Genomic DNA, 24,492 nt, shown 5'->3' with positions numbered 1-24,492 from the left:
GCCCTCACAGCAGATTTATAAAAATCTGTAGCCAGTAAAGGTGCTGAGTACCTAAAGGTCATTCCAGACTCACCCGCAATGCCGCCTGTTAGACTGCCCCAGCCCTAGTTGGTAACTGGGCTCATGCTATATGGGACACTAAATGTACTCCCTGTTCCCAGCCGTATCTACACTGACACTGTGACTTTAGTCCCTTGCATACCTTCCTGCCCTACCAGGTGTACTCTGCTTACCTGGCCACTGATTTCTTCTCTCCGGAGTAGCCGAATGGCCAGGCGCAATAGCCCCACCACTGCCCGATCCACAAGAAAGCAGAAATCTTGTGCCTGGACACACAAGTGGTAGAGATGGTCTCGAACAGTCTGCCACACACAGCCCACGCGGTCCCTGAGGAACATAAAGGATGAGGATAGTCTTAGCTAGAGAGTCCACTGGGCAATGAGTCTCCATTTCTGGTTCAGGCTAGGCCTTTTAAGGTTCATTGGTATCATACCCTAGGCAGATAGGTATAACGAGCAAGCTTCTCCACTACCTACAGTTTCATATGCTTCTTGCCCCTGGAGTCCACTCAGCAAGATGGCCCTAGGTTTCCATCCCTTTGGCTAAGCCCAGTGTAAGCCTGCCTAAAGATGGCCTTCTACCTGTTCTCCAGCACAATCCTCAGCAGCACCTCCAGGCAGAAAGCAGCATCCTCCTCATCATATGTCTCTTCATCTGGTGTCACTGAGACGAGAGCCTAGAGAACAGGAAAGCAGGTAGCCACTGGCCCTGCCCTGACAGAGACTGAAGTATTCACCCCTGTGCCCGTCTCCCCTCCCAAACTCAGCCGGCTCTTCCCTCTCTTTCCTTTTCATTCTGTACCTTCATGAGCTCCTGCAGTGACTCCAGCTGGAGAAACTTGCTCTCTGTGATCATCTTTTCTGGGTCACATTGCTGGGGCACAGAAGAAAAGAAAGGGGTCAGTGATAAGGGCTGGAGTGAAGGGAACTTTCCCAAGAGCCAGGGAGAGAAAGCAAAAGGAGTCAGTTCTGATCACAAGCCCTTAATGATTCTATTCTTCAGTTCACAGGGCATCTGTCCAGTAGGGAGGGGTCTAAGGCTCATTTACCAGGGGGTAGGCAGGCAGTTACCTTAATGCAGTCCAAGGCCACTCTCTTAGCCTCTTGGTTCTCAGTAGAAGGGCCCCGCACACTAGACTGCTCGGTACCACTTAGTGTCAGCCAGCTCACAAAGCTCAGTACTGTCGACTCTCCTCTGCAGACAGAGTACAAATTCTGGTGAGCTCCAGAGTCCTGACCCTCTCTCTCCAAGGCCTCCAGCCTCTGATCTGCCCTCACCGGTTCGATGGTATCTCCTCCCGCAGTAGAGAGATCTTGCCATTTGGATCCACGAAATCTTCAACCTGGAAAGGGAGGTCAAGAATAATTTCTCTCTATATGCCCTTTGCATTTCCTGGTCCCCCACACAAAGTGGCTTTCTTCTTATAGCTCTCTTCCCTACCCCACTGACTGGCTCCTCCATATAGTGAGTGGCAATGGCTTCTACCAATCTTCCTTGATAGCTACACACCCACTCATGACCTGTGGTTTACATTTGAGGTATTCCTGGTAAGTTTCAGCAGGCAGCAGGCTCAGTGCTACTCTCAACCAGTTCTATATATCGACAACATATACTCTTGGAGCTCTTGCCTTGTTACTATCGATTGGTATCCTACCAAGAATTACCTCCACCATAGCCTTCGGCAGCAGCTGGGCTCGGAAGAGCTGCAGCATGGCCTCCATGATATTCTTCCAGCCCTCTCGGAGGATGTCACCATGACGATGGGCCAAATGGAATACTGTCTTAGCTGCAATGTGAGCTTTAGGGTTGCTTCCAAACACACTGGGCAGGTTCTCAATAGACTGGAAAAAAAGATCAGAAGGTGCTTAGGGTCTGGCACATGTCTGAAAAAGAGAACCTCTTAGGCCTCAACCTGTGGTTCCCTGAGGGTCCTTCTGCTGGCTCTGCTTCAATCCCCCATACTAGTGGGAAGGGCTAACCTAGATAAGGCCTCTCCCACTACTGCATCTCCTCTCCCATCCCCATTACACAAGGTGATGCTATTCTCATCATAGGGTGTGCAAGACAGAAATGACCTAAGCTCCTAAGCTCTACTGCAGCCAAGGGGGAGGTGAAGAAATATGCTGAGGGAAACCCGCTCTGAAGGTAAGAGTAATCCATGGTTAAAAGGTCTTCCTTTGCAACTCCAGGTACATAGTTCCTACCCTTGCTCACCTCACTGCTGAGAGCTGTGAATTTGCACAGAGAGATGATGAGATTGTCAAACACATCGCTGAGGCCATAGTGGGCGGAGATCATGGCGCACTTCCTGTAATGTCACCCCCATCCCAGAAAGAGTCACTGGAAGGCCAGGCAGTCCTTCCAAGTGCCTGAGGAGGCTTGCTTGGGGTTCTTCCCCAATCAGTCCCAGGAAGAAACTTTTTACTCTTAAGTCTGTTTAAGACTGAGCTTTACCAAGATTTAGCCTCCCTCCAAAAACTCAGGAAAAACCCACTCTAAGGAAAATAAGAATAAGTTAAGGTGTGGGGGGAGCGGTTAGGGGGTGGAGGAATTGTACAAAAAGCAAAAAGGACTCATGGACATTGGACAGTGTGGTGATTGTGGGGGGAGGCGGTATAAAGGGGACTAAATGGTAATGGAAAAAATATAATATTTTTTTTAAAAAGGAAATAAGAGTAGGATTCAAAGAGGTATGGAGGCAACCATGTTAGCTCAGAGAGGAGGGAAGAAGTAAATTCCAAGGCCAGAGGTGGGCTACCTGAAGCCTGAGATGGCTTTCTGGATGATTGTCTCCTCAAGGCTTTTGTCAAAGACATAAGAGAGAGCAGCAATAGTGGGGCCCCAGGTCATGGTGAAGAGGTCAAGATCGTAGCTGCCAGGAGGCACACGTAGGAATATGCCCTCTGAGGTAGCACCTCGATGGAGCAGTACATTCCACACATAGTTCTCCCGGACCAAGCCTGTCTGCTCCTCTGGCATCACGATTTCCTCGTTCCTGTCAGGAGGTAAGGTAAGGAGTATGTGCTCGGCTGTGAACCTGACCGCTCACAAGCTAGGACAGGGGCTTTACTGTGGCGCTCTCCATCAGTGAGAGGTTGTCGAGACTGAAGTTCAGTGGTCTGCTTCCCACCCACCACGGAGAAGAGACGAGGCGTCCCATAATTCTCCATGATCTCAAGGACCTATCTCTAAGTGGGGCCTTTAGTTCTGTGGTAAGATGTCACACTCTACCTGAACATGAGAGAATGAACAATCCTCTCTTACCTTTTTTGATCTGTAGTAAAGAACTAAGTGTCCCATCTCTGACCTCTGATCCAAGCCTCACCCTCTGATGCCCATACTGGGTTCACTACCAGCCCCAAAACACAACTTGGGAGCTAGACAGGAAAACCCAGCTGCTCTGGCTTTGGGAAATGAGGACATGATGTGCCACTTAGCAAGAGCCGTTTAGGTCCTTAAAGTACTGGAGTCCCAATATTGTTTAGGCTTAAGGAAGAAATGAGTTGGGAGAGACAGGGCTGCCCAACTAAGTCCCAAGGCTCAACAGGGAGCATATGAGTCATTGCAGCCTGATGTGGCTCTAAAAATCTGAAAAAGGGAGCAGTGTGTTTCCACTTAACAGAGATGCTACACCATCCTCCACACATACTCACTTGATGGCATGGTACATATCCTCCAAAATGTCTTGTTCAAAGTCCTTGCCTCCATTCACACCTTTTAGGTTTTTGCGAAACTCCTAGAGACAGAACAATAAGCTTTCCCTGTTATGTGTCAATGCTAAAGCACCACCCAAGGAACTCCCAAGTCTACAGTAAATAGGACTGAGGGAACAATTAGTGAAAGAACCCACTCCCCACCCCAGTTCCTCTTCTGGACTGGCCAGCCCTCCCTGATTCCCATGGATAGAACCCTGTTGACCATGCCCACTGGACAGCTCATGTCATTTCTTCTATCTCCAAAGCCTCGTGGATCTTCTCTGCCGTGGCCAGAATCCAAGCTTACCTCCAGGGTCATGGGTGCATTCTGTTTGCGAACATTGTGGTTGTGCTGGTCAGTATTAAGCATGATAACAGCATAGGCCAGGGCAAAGCAGGCATCACTATTGGCAAATGGGGAGCCATTACAATTCTGAAAAAAGCAAAGACCCCACCTGTGTCAATACCCTTCTTTGGCCAATTAAACCCTCACCACCAACCCACAGGACAATGCTGGCACAGAGGGGAGGTACCACCCAGAAAGCAGACAACCTCTTGCCAACTCCTAACAGAAGCTGGACTCTCTATGGAAAGCTCACTGATGATACTCGTAGCCTTTTAGGAGACAGTAGCTGGGTCCTTCAGTTGAAGCCCTAGAATCCCTCAGTCCACATTAACTTGGGAGGCTGGCTCAGCCCCTGCCACTCAAACTCACCCTCCAATGCTCTGTGAATGCCTCCAGCAACCTCTGGATGACTGGCGCTTCCCCAGGCAAGCGGAAGGCTTCCAGATAGAGGCGAAGAGCTTCGTCCAGTCTAAGACCCTGAAAGCTGAAGGTGCTACAGGGAGAGGAAGAAGGATGAATATGCTGAAGATATGTAAGCTGCAAATGTTGGGCTCTCTATTAGCCACAGTTCTTCTAACCTTTTCCTACTAGAATGGAGCTGGCTGAGGGCTCTAGCAAAGGAGAGGCATCTCCTGGCCATTTCTGACACAAATCAGAACTTGACAACTCTTAACCTTAGTACTTTTCACATCAGCGCACTCTTGCCTTTCTTAGAAACCTCATCCCCTGAAACCCAGAACCTACCCTATGCTCAGGGACCCTGCTCCACCCTGGCTCCCAAAGCTATCCTGACAGAGACTCTTTCAGGTCCAACAGATAAAAGTAATGGGAAGAGGGAGAGTATGTGACCACCAGCAGGAACTGACTCAGAATGCTTTGAGGGTAGGATGCTTTCCCTGAATGATCACCAACTATGCCCCACATTTCTTGCAGTTGCCTTACCTCACAAAGCTCTCCAGCAGGTCAATGTTTTTGCGGTCACTCACAAACTCTCCAATCATTTTCTTGTCCAACCGAGGGTTTTCTCGAAGCCACTGGGCTACCTCTGTGTTGTCCATTGGGATGGTGAGTAGGCCTTTCTCCTGTAGAAACTGGATCCCTTTCTTTGGTTTCTGGTTGAACTGCTCTGTGCCAGTGATCAAAAGCTGGAAAAGAAATACTAGACATGTCAGAAGCTGCTCTGCCCCTAAACCAGCCAAGGCCAGGCTGGATGTCATCACAGTCCACAGCTTGTCACCTAACAGGCTCCTAGAATGTGGGGACATGGTTCTAAGTGACTCCAGAACTAAGGCTGGATCATACTGGACCTGGCTTTCCTCTATCTTCATGTCTTACTAGAATAGGCTGAAGAGCTCCTTTTCACTCCTTCCCTGAGTGCTCAAGATGCACAGGACAGCCTAGGACAAGGTGAACTAATTGTGATGATAACTTTTTGTCTCTCCAGTTACAGCTCTATAATCAAGGGCACACATAAACCAAAGTCATTTAGGCTAGCAATGAGAGGAATAAAGGGTTAAATGGAAGGCATTAAGAACCCCCAATCCCCCAAAACAAAAACAATACCAAAAAAAACAGTTATTTGAACTTTACTAAAGCACCAGAAGTAATGTCAATTTCCCTTTATTGCCAATCATCACCCTAGAGCTTGAGATGACCAGACCACTAACATTCAGTGGGCCACACAGTACCAGCTACTGGGGCTCCTATGGCCACCAGTAATACTTGGTTCTTAGTTAGAACAGCGGTTGTCCAGGAGCATACAGTACGGTATGGACTAAGAACCAACCCACCCCCCAAAAACCAACAAAACAAAACAAAACAAAAACAACAAAAAACCAGTTACTTGAACACTTCATGAACTTTGTGAACTAAGTTCACAGTTATAATTTGGTCCATACAATAGGACTAACTACATGGCTTTGGAGTAAGGGAAGGGCTTCAAAGGAAACTGGGGGATTGCTGAAGTCCCAACAAGACCAAAGATTAGCCTCAGGAGGCAGTACAATGAATGAGCTGCTAGACTGTCCCTCGTCCTGTGGGATAGAAACCCTACAAAGAACACTCAGATTCTGTGTGTACCTTCTTTTTATTTTTAATTTGAATTAGTTCCCGTGGATCTGGCAGGAGACAGGAAAATCGAGGTGGCTTCCGGGTAAACTTCATGTCAGCTAGAAATGGGAGGAAGAGAGGGAAAACCCCGTAAGACCTCTTTTACCAGGAAGTGACTTTTGCAAATTGCTGATATATTCTACAGTGAGAAAGAAGAATGCCTCAGAAATTTGGTGGCTTGTCCTCATCAGTGTTCCACTTCCCTAGAGGTCCTATCTTGTAGGACCCCGAACATCTTTCCTCTCTACAGGTCTGAAGGCATGGTGAGCAGCTAAGGTTCACTCATGTACTACCCCAGGGTGTGTCTGCTACTCCACCTCTGCTCTCCACCAGGCCTACCAGTGAATGGGGCTTAGGGTCACAGACCCCCAGTACCTACCCCCAGAGTCACCAGCTTCCTCCAGATCACCGCCTCCTGGCTTCCCATGCTCTGCTGGCCGCCGCCCTCCGCCTGAGCCTGGAAAAAGCAGGCCCGGAGTATCTGACGCCGCGCCTGCAGCTTTCCCATCGCTGGCTGTTCTCTCAGCTGGCAAGAGAGAAGAAGACAAGTGAAGACTTATGGAGTAGGAAGCCAAGTAGAGCTGCAGGAGAAGTCGAGTCCCTGGCCAAGGAGACTGCTCCCACATAGGCTGCCAGCCCTGAACAGAACAAACTCAAGCCCAAACAAGCATCACTATCCCAGGTCAGCCAAGAATTAGATTATATAATTTAATAAAGAGATTATCCAGTCACTTTTCTGGATCTTCTGTAACCCCAGTCTCCAGGGGAAATTTGAGAAGATTAATTAGAGTGGAGTCAGATACTGGGGGTTAGGGAAGGTAGGACCTGGAACTTTTAGGGATAGAAATCCTGTATCCTTTAATCTATGTTTTCTTTTCTTTCCTTAAGTAATTCTGTGAAAAAGCTGAAGTGTAGAGGAGGAGAAGGGCAAAGTCTATGAGTCCTGCTAACCTGCCTGCCTGGCCTGTAATTCAAACCACCAAACCTTAAAAACACAGAATTGGGAGTATGCCAGAGGAAGTGATATAAGAGCAGGAAAAGGATTCAGAGTAGAGAAAGGATAAACATAGAACCCTGGGATCCTCAAAGAAGGAAATGCCTCTTACTATTGCTGACTTCTCGGGTACCATCTACTGCCTCGTAGCTGGGCCTGGCTGCCTCTTTCTTCTCTTGCTGGATAAGGTTGTTGAGGACTTTAGCCTGACAGTGGGCCTCTGTACTATCAATCACTGTCAACAGGGCATCAAGAGACAGTAGGTGTGTTGTATAGAGCTGACCAGACACAGGAAAGGCATTCTGTAAAGTAAACAGATCCAGTAGACTTGAGGTTAGAATACTTTACACTTAACTGACCCTTTCCCCCAAACCCCCAACTTCCTATAACTTCTAAATTGCCCTGAGAAAATGCCTTTCCTCCTCCTGTTCCCCAGTCCTCAAGTGATTCCCCTCCTTGTATGTAGCATTCTTACTACCACCAGAGAGATTTCTTTAATACAGCCTTCTTACTACTAGAGAGTAATAGGGCTCAGCACCTTGGACAGCAGCTTGGTGAGGTCTTCAAAGAGGTTGGAACAGTAGTAGTCACAATCATAGTTGATATAGAGCTCAGTGACAAAGCTGGGGATGTGCCAGAGCTGCACAATGGCCTCCAGTGCCATCTCTTTCATCTCATAAGGCATCTTGGGGTTCTCCACAGTGATGATCTCCATGAGCTTTTTGATGTACATCTGGCAATAACCAATTAATTGCCATTTGGGTGGGGAAAGGATTCAAAATAGGAAGAGATAAAATTGGACAGAAAAAAAAATGTTAAACAAGAGGCAGAAGCCCTGACAGGAGCATGAATTAAGAGACAGTTACAGACATTCTATCCCCTAAATACTTCCCCTCTTTGGCCTCCATGTTGGGGGATAAGGCCTGGCTCTCTATCTCATGCCTGATCCAAAACAAGTCACTATTTGCCCTTTTTGTGTTCTCTGTGTGAGCCTGACCTGGTCCTACCTAGAGTTCTTTTTGCACTTTAGTGGTAAAGTCAGCCTGACTTGCCTGCCTGTGCTGCAGAGGAGCTGTTAGGCAGGAGAGCTGTACCAACTCATGGTGAGGTAACCTGCCAGTCCTCATGTTTGGGTCCTCCCATTTTAGAGCCAGTCAATTTTCCCCAGGGTCCTTTTAACTTCAACTGAAGAGGCCAGCCAATGAACCAAACTAGGGCGGCTACAAACACTCTCCTACAGAAGCCCCTAAATCCCACCCTTGCAGCATGACAGAGCTGGCCCCACTGAAGATGGCATGCACCTTCCTATATTTTTTCTTCTTCCAGAGTTGAGAAACTCACCTCCAACTGGAACTTGAGGTGTTCCCTCATGCTCTCAAACAGTAGGAAGCATACTCGCAGGGAAGCAGCATAAAGGTTCAATCGCTCTATGCTGAGTAGCTGGAGACCAGAGTAGAACACGCCATTAGGTTTCTGAACCTGACTATGGCTCAACCAAGAGAAAAGCAGAAGAGTACATTGTATGAAGTTTCCAGTAAGGTCCTGTGCTCTGAGGGGATTTTATATCTAGCCATTCCTAAATTTCCCTGTGGCTGCAACAGGCCCCAGGAATGAATGGAGTCATCGTGACCATGACTACTGGACAAATGGGGAGGAAGGGTACCTCCTGGATCCTACACTCTTTTCATGAATCAGCCAAACTTCCCTATGCTCACCTGCCCACTGAGAGACCCTGAGAAACAACCAGGGGCTCTCAGCCCCTCTAGAAACCCAGTCTTACCTGGAATAGGTGGCGGCACATTTCATCCTTGATGAGGCCCAGGAGGGTTTGGCACTGGGCTACGGGGGCTGACTCGAGAGCCACTGTCAGCAGATGTAGTCCCATGTGGATCATCACCTCGGAGTTGTGGCGGTCATGCAGATTGGTGAGGGAGATGAGGAAGCGGAAGAGCTCTCGGATGCAGGGAAGACCATAGGGGACGAGAGCTGTGCCTGGGGAAGGCCGGGAGGGAAGTGGGACTCCTAAGAAATGACTGGCTTAACAGGTTGGCCTAACTTGTCCTCATTTTACGAGGCAACTCCAGATTAGTGATTCTCTTGAAGAAAAAAAAAATGTTTTCTTCTGGGGAATTTAGGAGACTGACCTCATTTATTGAAAGGAATTAGAAATGATGATCCTATCTTTTTGTTAAAAGCTTTCTATTTTCCCCCTCAATTCTTATTGTCCACCAAACTCCCTCTCTGAATAAGATACGGAAAGGCTCCATCCATGTCAATAGCCCTCAGGCTTGATTCCATTTCCTGACTAGAACTAGCAGCTGGTCCAAAACAATCTAGGCTCAGGCAGCTTAGTGGGTTGGATAGGGGAGGTGAACAGGCAGAGCCGGCCTGAGAGTACTCACCTTCTTTCTGGGAGGACTGTGTAAAGCGCACGCCCCGGGGATTGACGTAATCCATGTCATGGACAGAGGCAGCATCAGAGTGGTCAATTGGGGATGTGCACTCCTCCAGCACTTCAGGGATAGACTCCACAGATGCTGACTGGGTCTTTTCCACCTGGGCCCCTTCCTGCTATGACCAGTAGCAGGGCAATATAGGAAGAGGGATGAAGCAAGAACAACTTGGAACTTACTACCCTGAAATCTGTCCTCCAAGTGTCTCTAATGGACTGCAGGTACAGGGCCAGCTCAGTGGGCTATGAATCAATGGGAGGAGTATGATGAAGGATTCAGAAAACATCTCCTGAGGCATCATTAACCTATAATGACTCAAACCTGAGAGGCAACAGGAGCTCTCAGAAGCTTGGGATTTAGATCATCACCTTCCAGAAAAAGTCATGGCCAGCTCCCTCACCTTTGCCAAGGACTTACTACCTGTATGTATAACTTGATAAATTCCATGAGCTACCTTTCAGGAGTCACGCTGTGGGTTTTTTAGGCAGCAGAACAAATTCTAGAAACAGGGAAGAACTGTGCTCCCTACCCTAACCTGCTTTTGAGTCACAGCCTAAAGAAAGGAGCCAAAGGATCAAGCCAATCCCCACAGTGGAAGACTAAAGAGGGACTTTTAGAAATTAAAGCCATACCTGGGGGTCAGGCTGCTCAGGAACCCCTAGCTCACTGCTGCCAGGTTCTGTGGCTGTGCTGTACCCTGGAGAACCAGGTTGCTCTAGGTCAGTGAGGTCTTCTTTTGAAGTGGTCTGGGAGGAGAACTCCAGTCCACTGTCTGTAGATGGGCTGACCACTGTTGAGGCAGCTTCTGAACTTGTAGAGGAGATGGGAGTGGGCACATCGATGAACGGCATGCCACCTGCCAAGCAAAGTAAGTGAAGCTTGAAGAAGAGACTCTGTGAGAACACCTACCCTTTATGGTACCAGAACTGTTTCCTGGACTGTATACTTATCCGTGAGAGAGGAAGAAGCTTTTCTTTTCCTTCTTCTTCTTTAACAAAAAGCCCTGGTTGGCGTAGCTCAGTGGATTGAGCGCGGGCTGCGAACCAAAGCATCTCAGGTTTGATTCCCAGTCAGGGCACATGCCTGGGTTGCAGGCCACAGCCCCCCAGCAACCACACATTGATGTTTCTCTCTCTCTCTTTCTCCCTCCCTTCCCTCTCTAAAAATAAATAAATAAAATCTTTAAAAAAAGATTTTATTTATTTTTTAGAGAGAGGGGGAGGGAGGGAGAAAATGCAGGAGAAGAGCATCAGTTGGTACGCCCCCACCTTGGGACCTGGCCCACAACCCAGGCATGTGCTCTGACCAAGAACCAACGACTTTTCAGTTCGCAGGCTGGCGCTCAACCCACTGAGCCACAACAGCCAGGGCTCTTCTCTATTCTAATCAGAGAAAGCAACCAAGGGTACTCACCAGTGAGGTTAGAGGATAAGGTGGTTCCATTGGAGGTGGGTAGCTCTGAACCTGGTATAACTTTGGTTGCATGGCGTGGGGGACGGGGGGATCTCTTCTGTTTCTTCCACTTGGATGAATCACTCATGCCTCCTGCTCTCATTTTCAGCTGGAAATATCACACCTCATTAGCACTGGTATTCAAACTACAACTCGATCCCTAGAAATCTCCCTTCTCTTAGTTCTACTCATCCCTAGGAACAGCCTATACCCTGCATCTGTTCCAAAGGAAGAATCTAGACCATCAGAGCACACTCCGACTCTTCTAACCTGGCTTCTACACTGGCCACTTTACAGGTCAGTCTGACATCCTCCATGTGGAAGGTTATACTCTCCTTTTAGGTTGGTCACTCACAGGGCCAGCCCTCACACATTGTTCTGCTCCCCTGAGTTCTGGGTGGCAATCCTGAGACCTATAAATAGTGCTCAACCCCCTTGCCGAAAGGGTAAGGGCAGGGACTCCTTTGCCTGGGGCTTTAAATCTGCAGGTCCTGCACCCTTGGGCTTTCCTCCTCTACTATCTGGGGAGAAGCCTCCTACTCCTAGTTCTTATCCAACTATGAGAACCTACTCTTTCACAGCCAGACTCTTAGCTTTCCTATTGCTTCATGAACTGGGCCTAAATCTTAAAATATACCCTTTACTCTCGAATTTCTGCATCAAACTGGTCAAAGGCTCATTCTTTGAAGTTAAAGGAGTGGCATCTCAGTTGGTTTGTGGAGTTAAGGATGGTGTTAAGTCATGCTGTTGTTCTACTTTCTGCTGCTCCAATTTTTGTATATCAGTGGGACTTTCTGTCCTTTTCACTGTGGGGTCTTTCTAGAAGCAAACGATGTTTTCAGATGGTAAGGCTACCGATTTCGTAGACCCTTTCTCCATTCCATTTCCCTTTCTCTTGCTGTATTTCTGGTCTTCCTATAGCTTTCTTTCAGTCACAAAGGGAAATCTCTATCATCTTGACTATTCTAGGATATAAGTTTTTATGCATTTTCTCCACCCTAAGTTCACAGTGACTTTGTTTAGGCACACGTTGCTTTCCTAGTCCTGATGCCTTTTCAGTTAGGACTGGAAACCAGTCCTTCTACAGAGTTATACCAAACTATTCCTACACTGCTGGGCCATTCCTGCACTGGGCAACAGCAACTCTCTTCCAGGAACCACTGGAATGACTCTAAAGATGGTAGAAATGCTTTTCCTTACTGTGTCTTTCTAAAGGCTGAATATACTTATATTATCCTTGGCCTGTTTAATTTCTTCTGATATTTGGGGGATAGGCCTCCTTCCTCAACCTCCCCCAAGTCCTCCAGAACCTGGATAACCTTTGATCCCTTACTTAGAAACTACATAATTCTTCCTTCCCTACCCACAGCTCTACCTATAAAGGAAAGACAGTCCAGGAGCTGAGCTCTGCCCCTAGCTTTCAGTAACACAGCAATAGCCGTTGATGGTCACTTCTTATCTGTCCATCTCCAAAATGCCTATAGTCATATGCCTAGAATGGAGCTTCAAATACTCTGAGCACTGTGGCTAAGCAGGAAATAGGACACTATCTCCAGGCTCATCTGGGTCAAGTTCATGACAAAAAATATTCTGAAGGTAAGAGTCAGCCAAACATAGACAGGCAAGAAGCCCAATGAGAGAAAACAAGAACTTCCTGGCTTTACTGGCAATTGTCACTGAGCTCCAAAAAGTACTAACTTCTGGATCTACTTTTATAAGATATCCTTTCTCTCCAGGTGGCCCCCCTTACCCATTTCAGAGGCTCTAAGTAGTCCTACTTCCACTGAGAAGCCAGTCAGTCATTAAGATTCCTTCCCATGCTAGAATCAGTCTTTCCTGTTTCCTTCTCTATCCTCAGTAAAGATGGCTCCAACTTGATCATTTCAGTGAGCGTTCTCTGCCCCCCGCCTGGACTAGGGGCCAAGAAGCTGCCAGTTCTCACAAATGTCTCAGTCCTTATAAAGTATAGCTGTACTCCCAGGCCTAAGGTGGGGAGGGGGTGGGCAGTACATGTTCATGGAACCCTCACCACCATACGCATGTATTTCCAAAGGACAGTATAAGTTTTACAAAAGGGGAGGTCCTAGATTAATAATCATGGCAAAATGCTGGGTAGCCAATGAAGAGACCTGCAACTTGAGATTAGGCAAGCACACAAATGGAACCTGTGGCAATGCATGCAAAGAGAACATAGGCCTATGGACTACCCCGCTAGGTGTACACACACACGCACACTTCTTTGTATCTTCAATGACCTGGATGTCCAAAACCATATTGCTAGCATGCACACTATTGTGATAGATAGCCTAGAGACTCCATACTTTCTTCTCTCTCTCTTCCTTGTAAGGCAGGGCTATGGGTATTAAAGTAATCTTTAGCTTGGACCTCTCCACTAAGCTCCTGTACATCTTGACTTTTAAAAGACAGAGAGCATCTTTGCAGATTCCAAAATTTTCCCAGTGCCCCGGGCTATTCTGGCACCTGGCTCCTTTCCATTCATCTAGTCTTAAATGTTGGAGTGACCACTTTAATGGTAACACCCTCCCCACAAAAGACCCCAACTAGATGGACTACCCTTTCCCTCCAAACCCAGTTCAGGTGTTCAGATAGAGTTGAGGACTATGCTTAAGCTCTCTGCTAGCTCTGAGACAGAAAAAGGGTAGAAGAGGAAAGGGTTTTGCTTGGAGGTCCCTCATAGCTCCCCTAGAAATGGCAGATATGAAGCCTACTCATAATATGTCAGCAGGACCCAGGCTCACTATCTAGGCTCACTATATGGTACACCACCAATTCAAGATTTCCTTCTGCCTCCAGGCAACTAGATGCCCCAGGAAAATTATCAACACAGCAAAGCTACAAATATATGCAACTCTTCCAAAGCCATAGCCATGCTGTGTTACTAGAGAGGGGTAAGTGTGCTCTACACAATGGAAATGGAACCCAGACGTTAAGTACAAAAAAGAAAATAAACATTTAAGTAAATAAATAAAAAGGGAAGAAGGAGGGAGAGGGAGAGAGACCTTGAGGTTCTTAAAGAGTAGTACCCTCTCTAACTGGTTCAGGGCTTTGGTCTGCTCCCCACTATTTAGCTCCAGTTTGTTGAGGAGACATGGAGAAATCTGTGAAAGACAGGCAAACGAACGATTTAAACAGAGTGAAATAAACTCAGACACATGCCAACAGGGCACAGGGCAGGAATGGGGATGGATGGCAGGGGAGAGGGGAAGGTCAGGTGCATGCACCAAACAGCCAAGGGTCATCTCCATGGGCAAAACCTCTTAGGGCCGCAAGCAGAATCTTCATGGGAGGCCTGTGAAGTCCAGGGCTTCTGTTCAAGATAGAAAGAGGCCATTCTTCTGACCACCATTCTTCTAGCAGTTTGAGAACCTTCTGGAGTCAGGCTTGATTTGCTTGTCAACAGAGACGAGCCCAAGCATGAACCCAGTCTAATCAAGCATTTGGATGAGATTTGGGGCATAGACTCTCTAGGCCTCCTACCTGCTGACAAGGCTGTGCCCTGAGAAGATGGCAGGTCTTTCATCTTTATCAACATACATTTTTAGCCCAAACTGATGAGCCTCATCCAGTTTTTTTTAGGAAGGACTGTCTTACCAGCTCATGTAGTGGGCCAACAAGATAGGCTGGAAAGAAAAGGTTGGGGAAAGAGAGGTATCTGGGAAAGAATAAATTTCTCACTAAAGTTGTGATAGCTAATTCTATATTCCAAACAGACCTGTCTAAGCAAAACTATGTTTTTGCTAAGCAAGGATAACCAGGAAAATCCCCATAGCACTGACGTTGGGAGATCAAGGTTTGGATGAGGGACAGCAGGTCATACCTTCTTCATGTTGGTCCCCACGTAGTTCTTGGGTTCTTCTTTAAACTGAGGTAACCTATAGTACAGAGCATCGCATGGACTATCAACAGGGATATTAACAAAACTCCCCCCTCCATGCCAACCACAGCTCAAAGATGCTCTGGGCAAGAGCATGCCTGCCTCTTAGGAATAGCAAGGAAGGAAGGAAGGGAGGAAGCAGGCTAATTTCAACCTTTTCAGAGCTTCATCAAAGAGCTACAGGAATTGGGGAAGGTATGACACAGACACTTTCTTAAAAAGAAGGTGGTCACCAGGGAAAAGTAACTATGTGCCCTTGGAGTGTGGAGGCTCTTTTCATCCTTAAACTGACTGCTTCTTGTTTCGCATGGCAAGCAAGTATCACTGAAAGCCACAAGATGGGGAGAGGGCAGTTCATCAAAACCCCAGGAGACTGGGCATGGGATGAGAAGTAAAAGGCAGGTTGAAGTTTTGAAACCAGGAAATTTGAACCAGAGAAGTAAGAAACTCTTTGCAGCAGAGTTCAGGGGCAGATTTAGTTTGTAGATAGTAAGGATTATTATTTATAGATCTAAGAGCAAAAAGAAATCCCAGGAAGAGGCTTTTGAAAAAAATACTTTTTTAGAGCAATTTTAGGTTCACAGCAAAATCAAGTGGAAGTTACACAGATTTCTCATATAACCCCTATCTCCACACTTGCACAACCCCCCTCCCCGCAGCCACCATTTTCAATATCCCCTGAGGGGTGTGGTGGCAAGGGCTTTAAAGCCCTTACCTCAGCCCTTCTCACAGTCTATTGAAAGGAGGTGCAGGAAGCAAAAAGTTAGGCACAGTATAAAAAGACCTCCTAGTCCTAAAGTTGAGGCCCTTAACTAGGTAACCAAACAATCTCGGTTTGCCTGAGACTGAGAGATTTGAGGGGGATATGGGACTTACAGTGCTAAAATCAGGATAATCTGGGCTAATCAGGACTGCTGGTAACCCTAGCCTTGGTCTTTCCTCACAGAAATCGGGTTGAGCTCTAGGAGCCTGGCAACGTGTTCTAGGCTCCCTTGAGTTTGGCTTCCTCTCTGGGTTCCCTTACCCAGCTGCTACCTGTACAGAGACAGACCAAAGTTTTGGAAGCAGAATGAGGTCTGTCAGCCTAGATCAAATAACCCTCTGCCTCCTCCTGAGGCCAAGCTGGTTCCCTCCTCCTTCTCCCTTGATTGGTAACCCTGGGCCCAGAGAAATACCCCCATCCAAATCCCATTGGCGTCTCGTGTGGCTGCAGGGTTGGCCAGGTCCCTGAAGTGGCTGTGTGGAAGCAGGCAGGCTCAAGAGGCCTGGGCAGCAGGGCTGAAGCAAACAGCAGCAGGTTTACCTTGTGAAGAGCAGCTGCACCATGTCTACGAGAGTGTGCTCTGCGGATTTTCTCAATAACTCTGCACAGGCAAAACAAATAACACAGGTGTCATTACTTGCCGTGCTATTATCAGGAGGCTTCTCAGAGCAGACTCCCCTCCAAACCTTGTTTACCAAGGATTATGCCAAACTTATTAAAACCAGCTCTATCCAGCACAGCCTGGCAGCCATAATGTCACTGACCCACTAGGTGGCACTACTGAGTCAAAAAAGGGGTGCAAAGATGTGTTCTCAGGAGGTTGTAGGTGGGTGTCAATCCCAGAAACCCGAAGGGAAGGAGATTTGGTGCCTCAGCTAGGTTAATCAAGAATATATCCTAATTCTTGCCCTGGCACAATGGGCTAAGTTCTCTATTCTAGCTGCACAACAAACAGCCAAGTACAGACAGAGTTCTAAACCCCTATGGTTTCACAAGGTAGGTGATGGAGAAATCCCAAGCTTTCCATCTTTCTGGGTTCGGGGACAGCATCCTGTATTCATACTCACAATAGCCCCAGGTGAATGGCCCAATATTCAAGCACCTACCACTGAGCCTCATTTCAAAGCAGATCCGGAAGCAAGACTGCATAATCTCACATACAGATTCATTGGTCAGGTGGGCACCTACTGGCGTCAGCAAGAGAGTCCGCAGCACCTACCAGGAAGAAAGAGGAGATACTATGATAAATAAGGCAGACAAGGTGAAGAAGGGTGTACCTGAGGGGAGCAAAGCTGCCTCCTGTTCCTCTACTCTCTTATGGAAGCACTTGGGGTGAGAAAGAGAAGTTAGCAAGAATGCTGACCTTACTTTAGTCTGGCAGGGGGCTATCTCCAGAAGCTTGTCTTGGGAACTGTCTTTACTCTGCATGACCCTGACATAGTTTATCCCCCTTTCCAGCCCTAGCCCACGAGCCCAACAGATGGATGGCACAGATACAGGCTGCCAGAGGTACAAGTTTATTAGGGCTTGCGGTATTTGATATCAGTTCATTTAAAGCTTTTAATTATTTTCCTTAGAAAAAGCTTTTACTTTGGGTACCCGAGCTGTTTGATTGGAAACAAAGTAGCTCCTTAAGCCCTAGTGGAGTCAAAACATAGCTTCACACTGCCCGCAGACTACCAGACCAGGGTGAGGAGAGCCAGTGGCATCAGCTCCTGGCAGCTAGCCTAATTGCTTTTCCCCTCCATTTACCTGAAGGATTTTCATCAGGACAACCTCATCGCTGGCAGGATCCGTGCCCACAAAACGGGCGTGGGTGACAGCATCTGCCATGTTCTCCATGCCCTCTGCGGTGCCCTCATGGGTGGGATCTGCTCCAGTGAAAAAGGAAAGACTGACTAAATGATATAGACAGGAGATAGGAAAAGCAAGATATCCTGTCTAGGGACTGCTTTCAGAGATTGTGGTTTTCTCCTCTTCAACTTCCTAACCCGTGGTTCCTTGGGCTACCTGAGAATTTTTGCCAACAAATGACTTTAATGAACTCCTTAGCATAAACTCCACTAGGCAAAAGAGTGGTTCTCAAACAAGCATATATTACATCACTTGGAGGGTTTACTAATAATACAAATTGCAGGACCCACTCTCAGAATGTTTGAGCTAGCCGGTCTAGAGTAAGGCCTGAGGATCTGCATTACTAACAAGATCCCAGGTGACATTAACACTGCTGGTCAGGGGATCACACTTCGGGAATCACTGATGTAAAGCTACTCATTTCAGAGAGAAAGGGCCTGGAAATATGAGTTTGGGGCCCAGGGCAAGGACTGAGTAGGGCAAGACCTTTGAATGCCAAGGTTGCAGCCTTTCTCTTTCCAGGTGTTCTTTAACACATCCATCTCTGGTTGTTCTTGGAGCTTTATGTTCATATGCCACTGAGGTAGGGAAGTCGAGGGAAGAAATGGGCAGTCACTGCTGCCAATAGTCCTATTTGGGTGCCACATTATATCAAATCGGAGACCTCTTCATTCTTCTTTAAAATAACATGACACAGAGCAAGAATCCTGTTACCAGCTTAACTAAACAGGCCTTAGTCGAGAAAAGGGTCAAACTTAACAAGACTGGGAGCCGGCTACTTGGAGAATAGGAGGGAGGGAGAATTTTAACAGTGAATAGGAAAAGGGGAGAAGCTAGAGGTCAGATAACCTGCACAAGGCTAGAACCTAACACAAATGCTGCCATGAAGGGAACTGCTTCACTCATGTGTTAAATATCCACAAGGAAGAGCCAAGGAAGTGGCTTCCCCGAAGGCCTACAAGGGTCTTCAGAACTATGTGGATCATCTTTAAAAAGGGGAGTATGAGTAGGGGAAAAAGGGGTAGGGACATGATAAAGCTTTCTGAATGACAGAAAGTGGCTCTAGAGGTAGCATGGTGTAATGCAGGAGCACCTTCTAGTTTTAAATGGTGGGGATTTTAAGAAATTCTTAGTATTTTCTTTTTCCTGTTACCTGAAATTAACAGTTCTTGAGCCTAAAGCTCAGAAAATGGCTGAGAAACCAGAACATTTCTCTTGCAACAATTAGCCAGAAAACTTTCCTTAATTGTGCGCAGTTTTCTTTTTTCTTTTCTGTCCTGGCTGGTCTCTGACACTTAGACTGTTTTGGTTCTATTTATTGGGCTGGCCAAAAAGTCTGTATGGCTTTTTTCCATAAGATAAAAGACACATTTTTCATTTTCACCAATAACTTGGTTGATTTGGATATTTTGAGTATGTCGGCTACCTCTTGTGTGGTATAATGTTGATTGTTCTCAATTAATGTCTTGATTTAATCGCTATCAACTTCAACTGGTCTACCCAACCATGGAGCACTGTGCAGCGAGAAATCTCCAGCACGAAACTTTGCAAACCACTTTCAACACACTGGATCAGTCACAGCACCTTTTCCATACACTGCACAAATCTTTTTTTTTTTTTGCATTTCAGTTGCATTTTTACCTTTCTTGAAATACTAAAGCATAATATGCCAAAAATGTTGAGTATTTTCTTCCATCTTCAATATTAAAATGGCCACACAAAAATTCACCAATTTTGATAAGTTTTAAAAAAGTACATGCTGATATGATGGCTGTCACAATATAACCTAACAAAATTGTTTCCAATGAAGTTAAAGACAATTAAGCACTACTAGAGCCATCTTACGGGAAAAAAACCAAACTGAACTTTTTGGCCAACTCAGTACAAAATGCCTTTACTTAGCATTATGAGTAGCTACTTTAGAGGTCATGCAAAAGGAAGCCAATTTCATGATGATATATAGTATATGGGGTGAACCAGCTCCTTCCAATTACCTCAACTCTCCTTGTTTCTCCCAATTAACACAGAAAATCCTATAGAGGCATAACTTGCCTTATTGTATTTCTCTTCATTGTACTTCACATATGTTGCGTTTTGTAGAAAGGCAAGACCCTCCACCAGCAAAAAGATTATGACTCACTTCATTGCAGTGGTCTGGAACTGAACACAGTATCTGAGGTATGACTGTATTCTCAAGGCTCTTGCTGGAATCCTCTCCCTCAGCCCTGCCTGACAGGACTTTTTCAGGCCTCCAGAGACCTTTCCTTATACAGGAAATCCAGGTCCGTCTCACTGTTGCATGGGGTTTCAGAGCTCAGTGAATGAGTCTTGCTCCCACTGCACAAGGCTCCTGGGGGCCCATTTCTTCCCCTCCTTCAGTAATTTCCATTATTAAAGTAATTTAAGCTCTACCAAATCTTTCTGTAGCTCTTATTCTCTGAGCTTGAATGAAATAGCAAAGTTAATTTTCTAAAAAGGCAAATAAGAGTGACATGTCTTTAGAGCCATTTGCATGGCCTACCAGCAAGCCAGGCAATCGATGCCACAAATCCTGGTCTGGCAGCTGTGTGGAGCCAAATGAAAGGCTGGTTCTTGGAGTAAAACCTAAAATAATCCTAGAAGCCTTAGGCCATAGGATTGAGGTGTAGGGGGTAGTTTCTTCTAGAAAGGCAGCCCAAACAAAGGAGTGTTTGGCTTGGGCTCACTTAGCAGACCTTGTACTCCCCAGGACCCCTTAGAATGTCCTTTCTTGGCCACTCTGGAGCACACTGCAGGGAAACTTGCCAATCTCATCTCCTTTGCATTCTGGCTTTCATATACTCCTTCCTGCTCCTTTTCTCATGCCCACTGCAATCACCACCTCCAGCATTTTCTTTTCCCACCACAGGAAACTCCAATGACCAGCTGGCTTGAGGTCTCCAATGACCAGCTTGTCTGCCAAGTCCAGGAAGGGGAAAGAGTTACATCAACAGGACAACAGAGGGAAAAGACACAGAGGGCAGCTGCTGTAGGCTGTGAAGAGAGATGACCTGCAGGTGGTGCTCAGGACAAGGCTGGAAGTAGCTAGGCCTGATTTTGGCTTAGGAAATGCACAAAGTTAGGACTAGGGTGCCTGGAGAGGCTGGTGCACCTATTCAGAAACTAGCTGGTACCCAGGATTCCTGCTCAGGAGGAATTCAGGAATACCTCAGCTAAGCAAACCCAACTTTCTAGAAAAGATAAACAGTTTTCTTGCTGTAAACTGAAGGCCATTTTTCTTTCTGGCCAGCTTCTGTCTGAGTGACTCTTTTCTAGTCTCCCTGCTTAGAAACAAAGACAGCTGCCTGTTTCTATGTTCCTTACCCTTGCACAAGGGCTGTCAATAGGGGAAAAGGAATTCAGGTTCCTGAGTGACAAGACCAACTAAAAAGGAATCCAAAAGAGACACCCTAAACAAATTCAGAGATAAATAATAGACAGGATAAAATATTTAGGCTACACTGGGAGAAAATATTTGTAGTACTGTTACAGGCAATAGGTTAGTATCCCCCCACTATGCAAAAATCTCCTATAAATTGATAAGAAAAACTCAGTAAAAAACAGGCAAAAGAAAAGAAATTCAAATGTTCAACCTCAAGGAAATAAAAACAACCAAATACCAGTTTTCACCCACCAATTTAGCACAAATAAAGAATACTGATAGCATTCAGTCCTGGGGACAGTATGGGGAAATGGAAACTCTCAAACGTCACTGTTGGAAGTGCGAATGCTGTAATCTTTTGGCAAAGTAACCTGGTAGTATTTATGAAAATGTAATAAGCACCTGGCCTTTTAACCCAGAAATTTCAAGTGTAGGAATCTGTCATACAAAAGGAAAATCAATAAATAGAATACATAAACAAGGATTTATTTCAACATTTATAATGGCTCAAAATAAGAAACAACCTAAATAGTTTAAGTATTAGTCAATAAGATAATGATTGAACGGACTGTATTACATCTGTACTATGGAAATTATATAGGTACTAAAAAGAAAAAAATTTGTATTGGGGGCTGAGGAGAAGAGAAAATGGCATATTACTGCTTAATGATTAGAGGGTTTTTTGGTGTGATGAAAAAGTTTAGGAAATAGATGGTACTGACGGTTGCACAACATTATGAATGTAATTAGTGCCACTAATAATATACTTAAAATGATAAAAAAATGACACATTTTATATTGTATATATTGTAAGACAAAAAATATACAAATCTCCAACTGCAAAATTAATAGGTTCTGTAATGTAATATATACAGCCTGGTTCACTATAGTTAACAATGCTGTATACTGTATTTGAAAGAAGCTAAGATGGATCTTAAAAGTTCTTGTCACAAGAAAAAAACTGTAATTATGTGAGATGATGGATGTTAACTAAATTTATTGTGGTAATCATTTTACAACATATGCATATATCAAATCCTTATGTTGTATACCTTAAATTAATACAATGTTATATGTCAATTATCTCAATAAAACCAAGGGGGAGGGGAGAGAAATCAGACAGACAATTATACAATGCACATTTTTCTAAGTTAATACTATTAAGTAAAAAAGATATGTAGTATATAATCCTATTTTATTTTTACTTTTTAAAAAGATGGTACTCTATATTTTTATAGATTTTTAAAAATTTATTTTTATTTTTAGAGAGAGGGGAAGGGAGGGAGAAAGAGAGAGAAACATCAATGTGTGGTTGCCTCTTGTGTGCCCCCACCTGGCCCACAACTCAGGCATGTGCTCTGACTGGGAACTGAATGGGCGACCCTTTGGTTCACAGGCCCGCACTCAATCCACTGAGCCACACTAGCCAGGGCTACTCTCTATATATTTATATACATGTAGAGACGGGTATAGAAAGATTCAAACCAGTCTATTAACATTATTTACCTAAAGAAGAAGTAGCATTGAGAAAGATAGAAAAAAGTCCACTAAATTTTCTTTTAGATACCTCTTTATTATTTATCTTCTTTAAATAAGCATGCATTACATTTTAAAAATAACTTTAAAAATAAACCAAACCAAACCGCCTATGGCACCCACCATATCCTTCACTCCCTCCAAAGCCTAAAGAAATCAAGAGTTCCAAGAAACCTCTCCTTCCTTCCCACTCTGCAAAACCTGAGTCAATTAGCATGATGAGTAAACAACACTCCTATTTTTCTTCTACAAGGAAGCAGACGGCTGGGAAAAGAACTTTCCAGTATCACCAGCTCATTGCCCAAAGCCTGACCAGCCCAGGAAAGACAGGAAACGAAGTGCTGCAGTCATCAGAAAAGCCCGAGTTCTCACCTATGAGTGCATAGGACAGGAACTTGTTGACAGAGGTGAGCGCCAGTCCAGTGATAGGGCCAGTGGTATCTTCAGAGCGAATCACTTCCAGAAATGGACGAAGGAACACATTGGGCTCAACTTCTGAGAGTTCTGCAAGAAAAGAAACAGGAGTGAACAGGTGCCATCCACCGAAAAGCTAAGCCCTAGAAAAAGGTCCTTCCTATCTGTGTCATGAGGCTCCAGTTCTGTGTTGCTGGATCAAACTTCCTCCCTCTGTTTTACCTTGAGTGAAATCAGACACTATATCATTTAATCTGTAAAAATTTTAGTGTGTAGCACTAAAAGATTAAGAAGCTTAAAAAACCAGAGTATTATTATCATGGTTTAAAAATTAACAATTAAATGGTTAAGACAGTAAACTTTATGTTATGTATATAATACAATTTTTAAAAATAACAGTTCTTATAATATCGTCAAATATTGCTGGGCCAATTTTTCATTGTTGAGTCCATTTCCACATTCAGCCTCCCTAGTGATATGCAGGTAAACCTCATCTTGGGTATAGACAATGTGGTCAAAGGGATTCCATGGTGAGCTGCCTATCTTTGTTTTCTGCTGTTATCATCCTGGTCACTTCTCTAACAGATAAAGAATATAGTATCTCCCAGGAAGGTGAGGGGGTAATGCTGAGGTTTATAGAACCTTGCTAAAAAACCCACAAACAAACAAAAAACCTAAAAAGAACAAAAGGCTGCACCTACCCAGGGAGGTGGTTTGTAATTTTAAGGTACTAACCATCCTCCAGCTTCCTTTCTGCCTAGAGCAAACAGAGGGCTAACTGCCCTGAGATGAAGGACAATTCATAATCTTTATTTTACAGATAAGAAAAACAAGGCTCAGGCCAAAATACATGATTGGCCCCAAATTACACCGCTGATAAAAAGCAGAGCTGGGGTTTGAACCTAGTCTATACAGTATATGGTTCCAAAACTTGTAAAACCACTACATCTGTTCTGCCTAATTACTAACACATACTCCTGAATTTAGAAGGTCTAAGTTATACTACACTGCACTTGCTCCCTACCCTACTTTGCCCATGGTTTAATGAGTTTTTCTAGAGTATGCTGTGCTTTCATCATTCAGAGCCCAGCCTTTGGGAAAGGCTTCCCAAATAGGCCAGAAAGATTTAGGGACAAGATCAAGGCTGCTCACCTTTAGAGACAAAAGGAAGCTAGGTTTCCTAAGCACCTTCATTTTCATGCAAATACAGGGAGCTTCCCACTTAATTCCTACTACCACCACCCCCGGGTAAACATTCCCTGGGCTCGGCTGCTTCTTAGATTAATGCTTTAATTAATTGGCAGGTTGAATAGCATTTTCCAAGCTTGTCTGCACAGTGATCACATCAGCTGTATAAAATCTGCTTCTTATCCCCCACTACCCCCACCTAGAGCTATACAATTTGCAGGGAAAGGAAAAAAAAAAAAAAACAACAGAGAAAAACCTTTGTGTGTGAGGTGGTAGAGGATTGAGAAGAATAGAAATATTTGGAAAAACCAAAAATTATAAAATTTTTTTCTA

At 45.3% G+C, this 24,492-nt stretch overlaps 1 protein-coding gene across 9 annotated transcripts in view; it reads right to left on the bottom strand.

Annotated features, from left to right (window-relative positions):
* GBF1 (golgi brefeldin A resistant guanine nucleotide exchange factor 1) overlaps window positions 1–24,492 on the bottom strand; it is a 125,861-nt gene that overhangs the window by 9,277 nt on the left and 92,092 nt on the right. For 2 of the 9 annotated variants that reach the window (XM_045853936.1, XM_045853938.1), the window contains exons 4-30: window positions 22,930–23,061; window positions 17,520–17,638; window positions 16,874–16,982; window positions 16,308–16,368; window positions 14,948–15,002; window positions 14,130–14,228; window positions 11,071–11,218; window positions 10,290–10,513; window positions 9,607–9,775; window positions 8,985–9,196; window positions 8,546–8,644; window positions 7,743–7,937; window positions 7,317–7,506; window positions 6,590–6,736; window positions 6,181–6,269; window positions 5,044–5,246; window positions 4,471–4,594; window positions 4,063–4,188; window positions 3,714–3,796; window positions 2,819–3,055; window positions 2,275–2,368; window positions 1,725–1,901; window positions 1,338–1,402; window positions 1,131–1,254; window positions 862–933; window positions 642–736; window positions 234–387 (exon numbers count right to left, since the gene is read on the bottom strand). In XM_045853936.1, coding sequence (XP_045709892.1) covers window positions 234–387; window positions 642–736; window positions 862–933; window positions 1,131–1,254; window positions 1,338–1,402; window positions 1,725–1,901; window positions 2,275–2,368; window positions 2,819–3,055; window positions 3,714–3,796; window positions 4,063–4,188; window positions 4,471–4,594; window positions 5,044–5,246; window positions 6,181–6,269; window positions 6,590–6,736; window positions 7,317–7,506; window positions 7,743–7,937; window positions 8,546–8,644; window positions 8,985–9,196; window positions 9,607–9,775; window positions 10,290–10,513; window positions 11,071–11,218; window positions 14,130–14,228; window positions 14,948–15,002; window positions 16,308–16,368; window positions 16,874–16,982; window positions 17,520–17,638; window positions 22,930–23,061 — 3,602 coding nt within the window. The remainder of the gene's footprint in view (window positions 1–233; window positions 388–641; window positions 737–861; window positions 934–1,130; window positions 1,255–1,337; window positions 1,403–1,724; window positions 1,902–2,274; window positions 2,369–2,818; window positions 3,056–3,713; window positions 3,797–4,062; window positions 4,189–4,470; window positions 4,595–5,043; window positions 5,247–6,180; window positions 6,270–6,589; window positions 6,737–7,316; window positions 7,507–7,742; window positions 7,938–8,545; window positions 8,645–8,984; window positions 9,197–9,606; window positions 9,776–10,289; window positions 10,514–11,070; window positions 11,219–14,129; window positions 14,229–14,947; window positions 15,003–16,307; window positions 16,369–16,873; window positions 16,983–17,519; window positions 17,639–22,929; window positions 23,062–24,492) is intronic. The other 7 variants (XM_045853937.1, XM_045853939.1, XM_045853941.1 and 4 more) reach the window with 4 other exon arrangements.

The sequence above is a fragment of the Phyllostomus hastatus genome, unplaced genomic scaffold (assembly GCF_019186645.2).
Source record: "Phyllostomus hastatus isolate PE091 unplaced genomic scaffold, TTU_PhHast_1.1 phas_scaffold_1066, whole genome shotgun sequence".
Classification (NCBI taxonomy): domain Eukaryota; kingdom Metazoa; phylum Chordata; class Mammalia; order Chiroptera; family Phyllostomidae; genus Phyllostomus; species Phyllostomus hastatus.
This window is presented reverse-complemented; position numbering and strand designations above follow the sequence as displayed.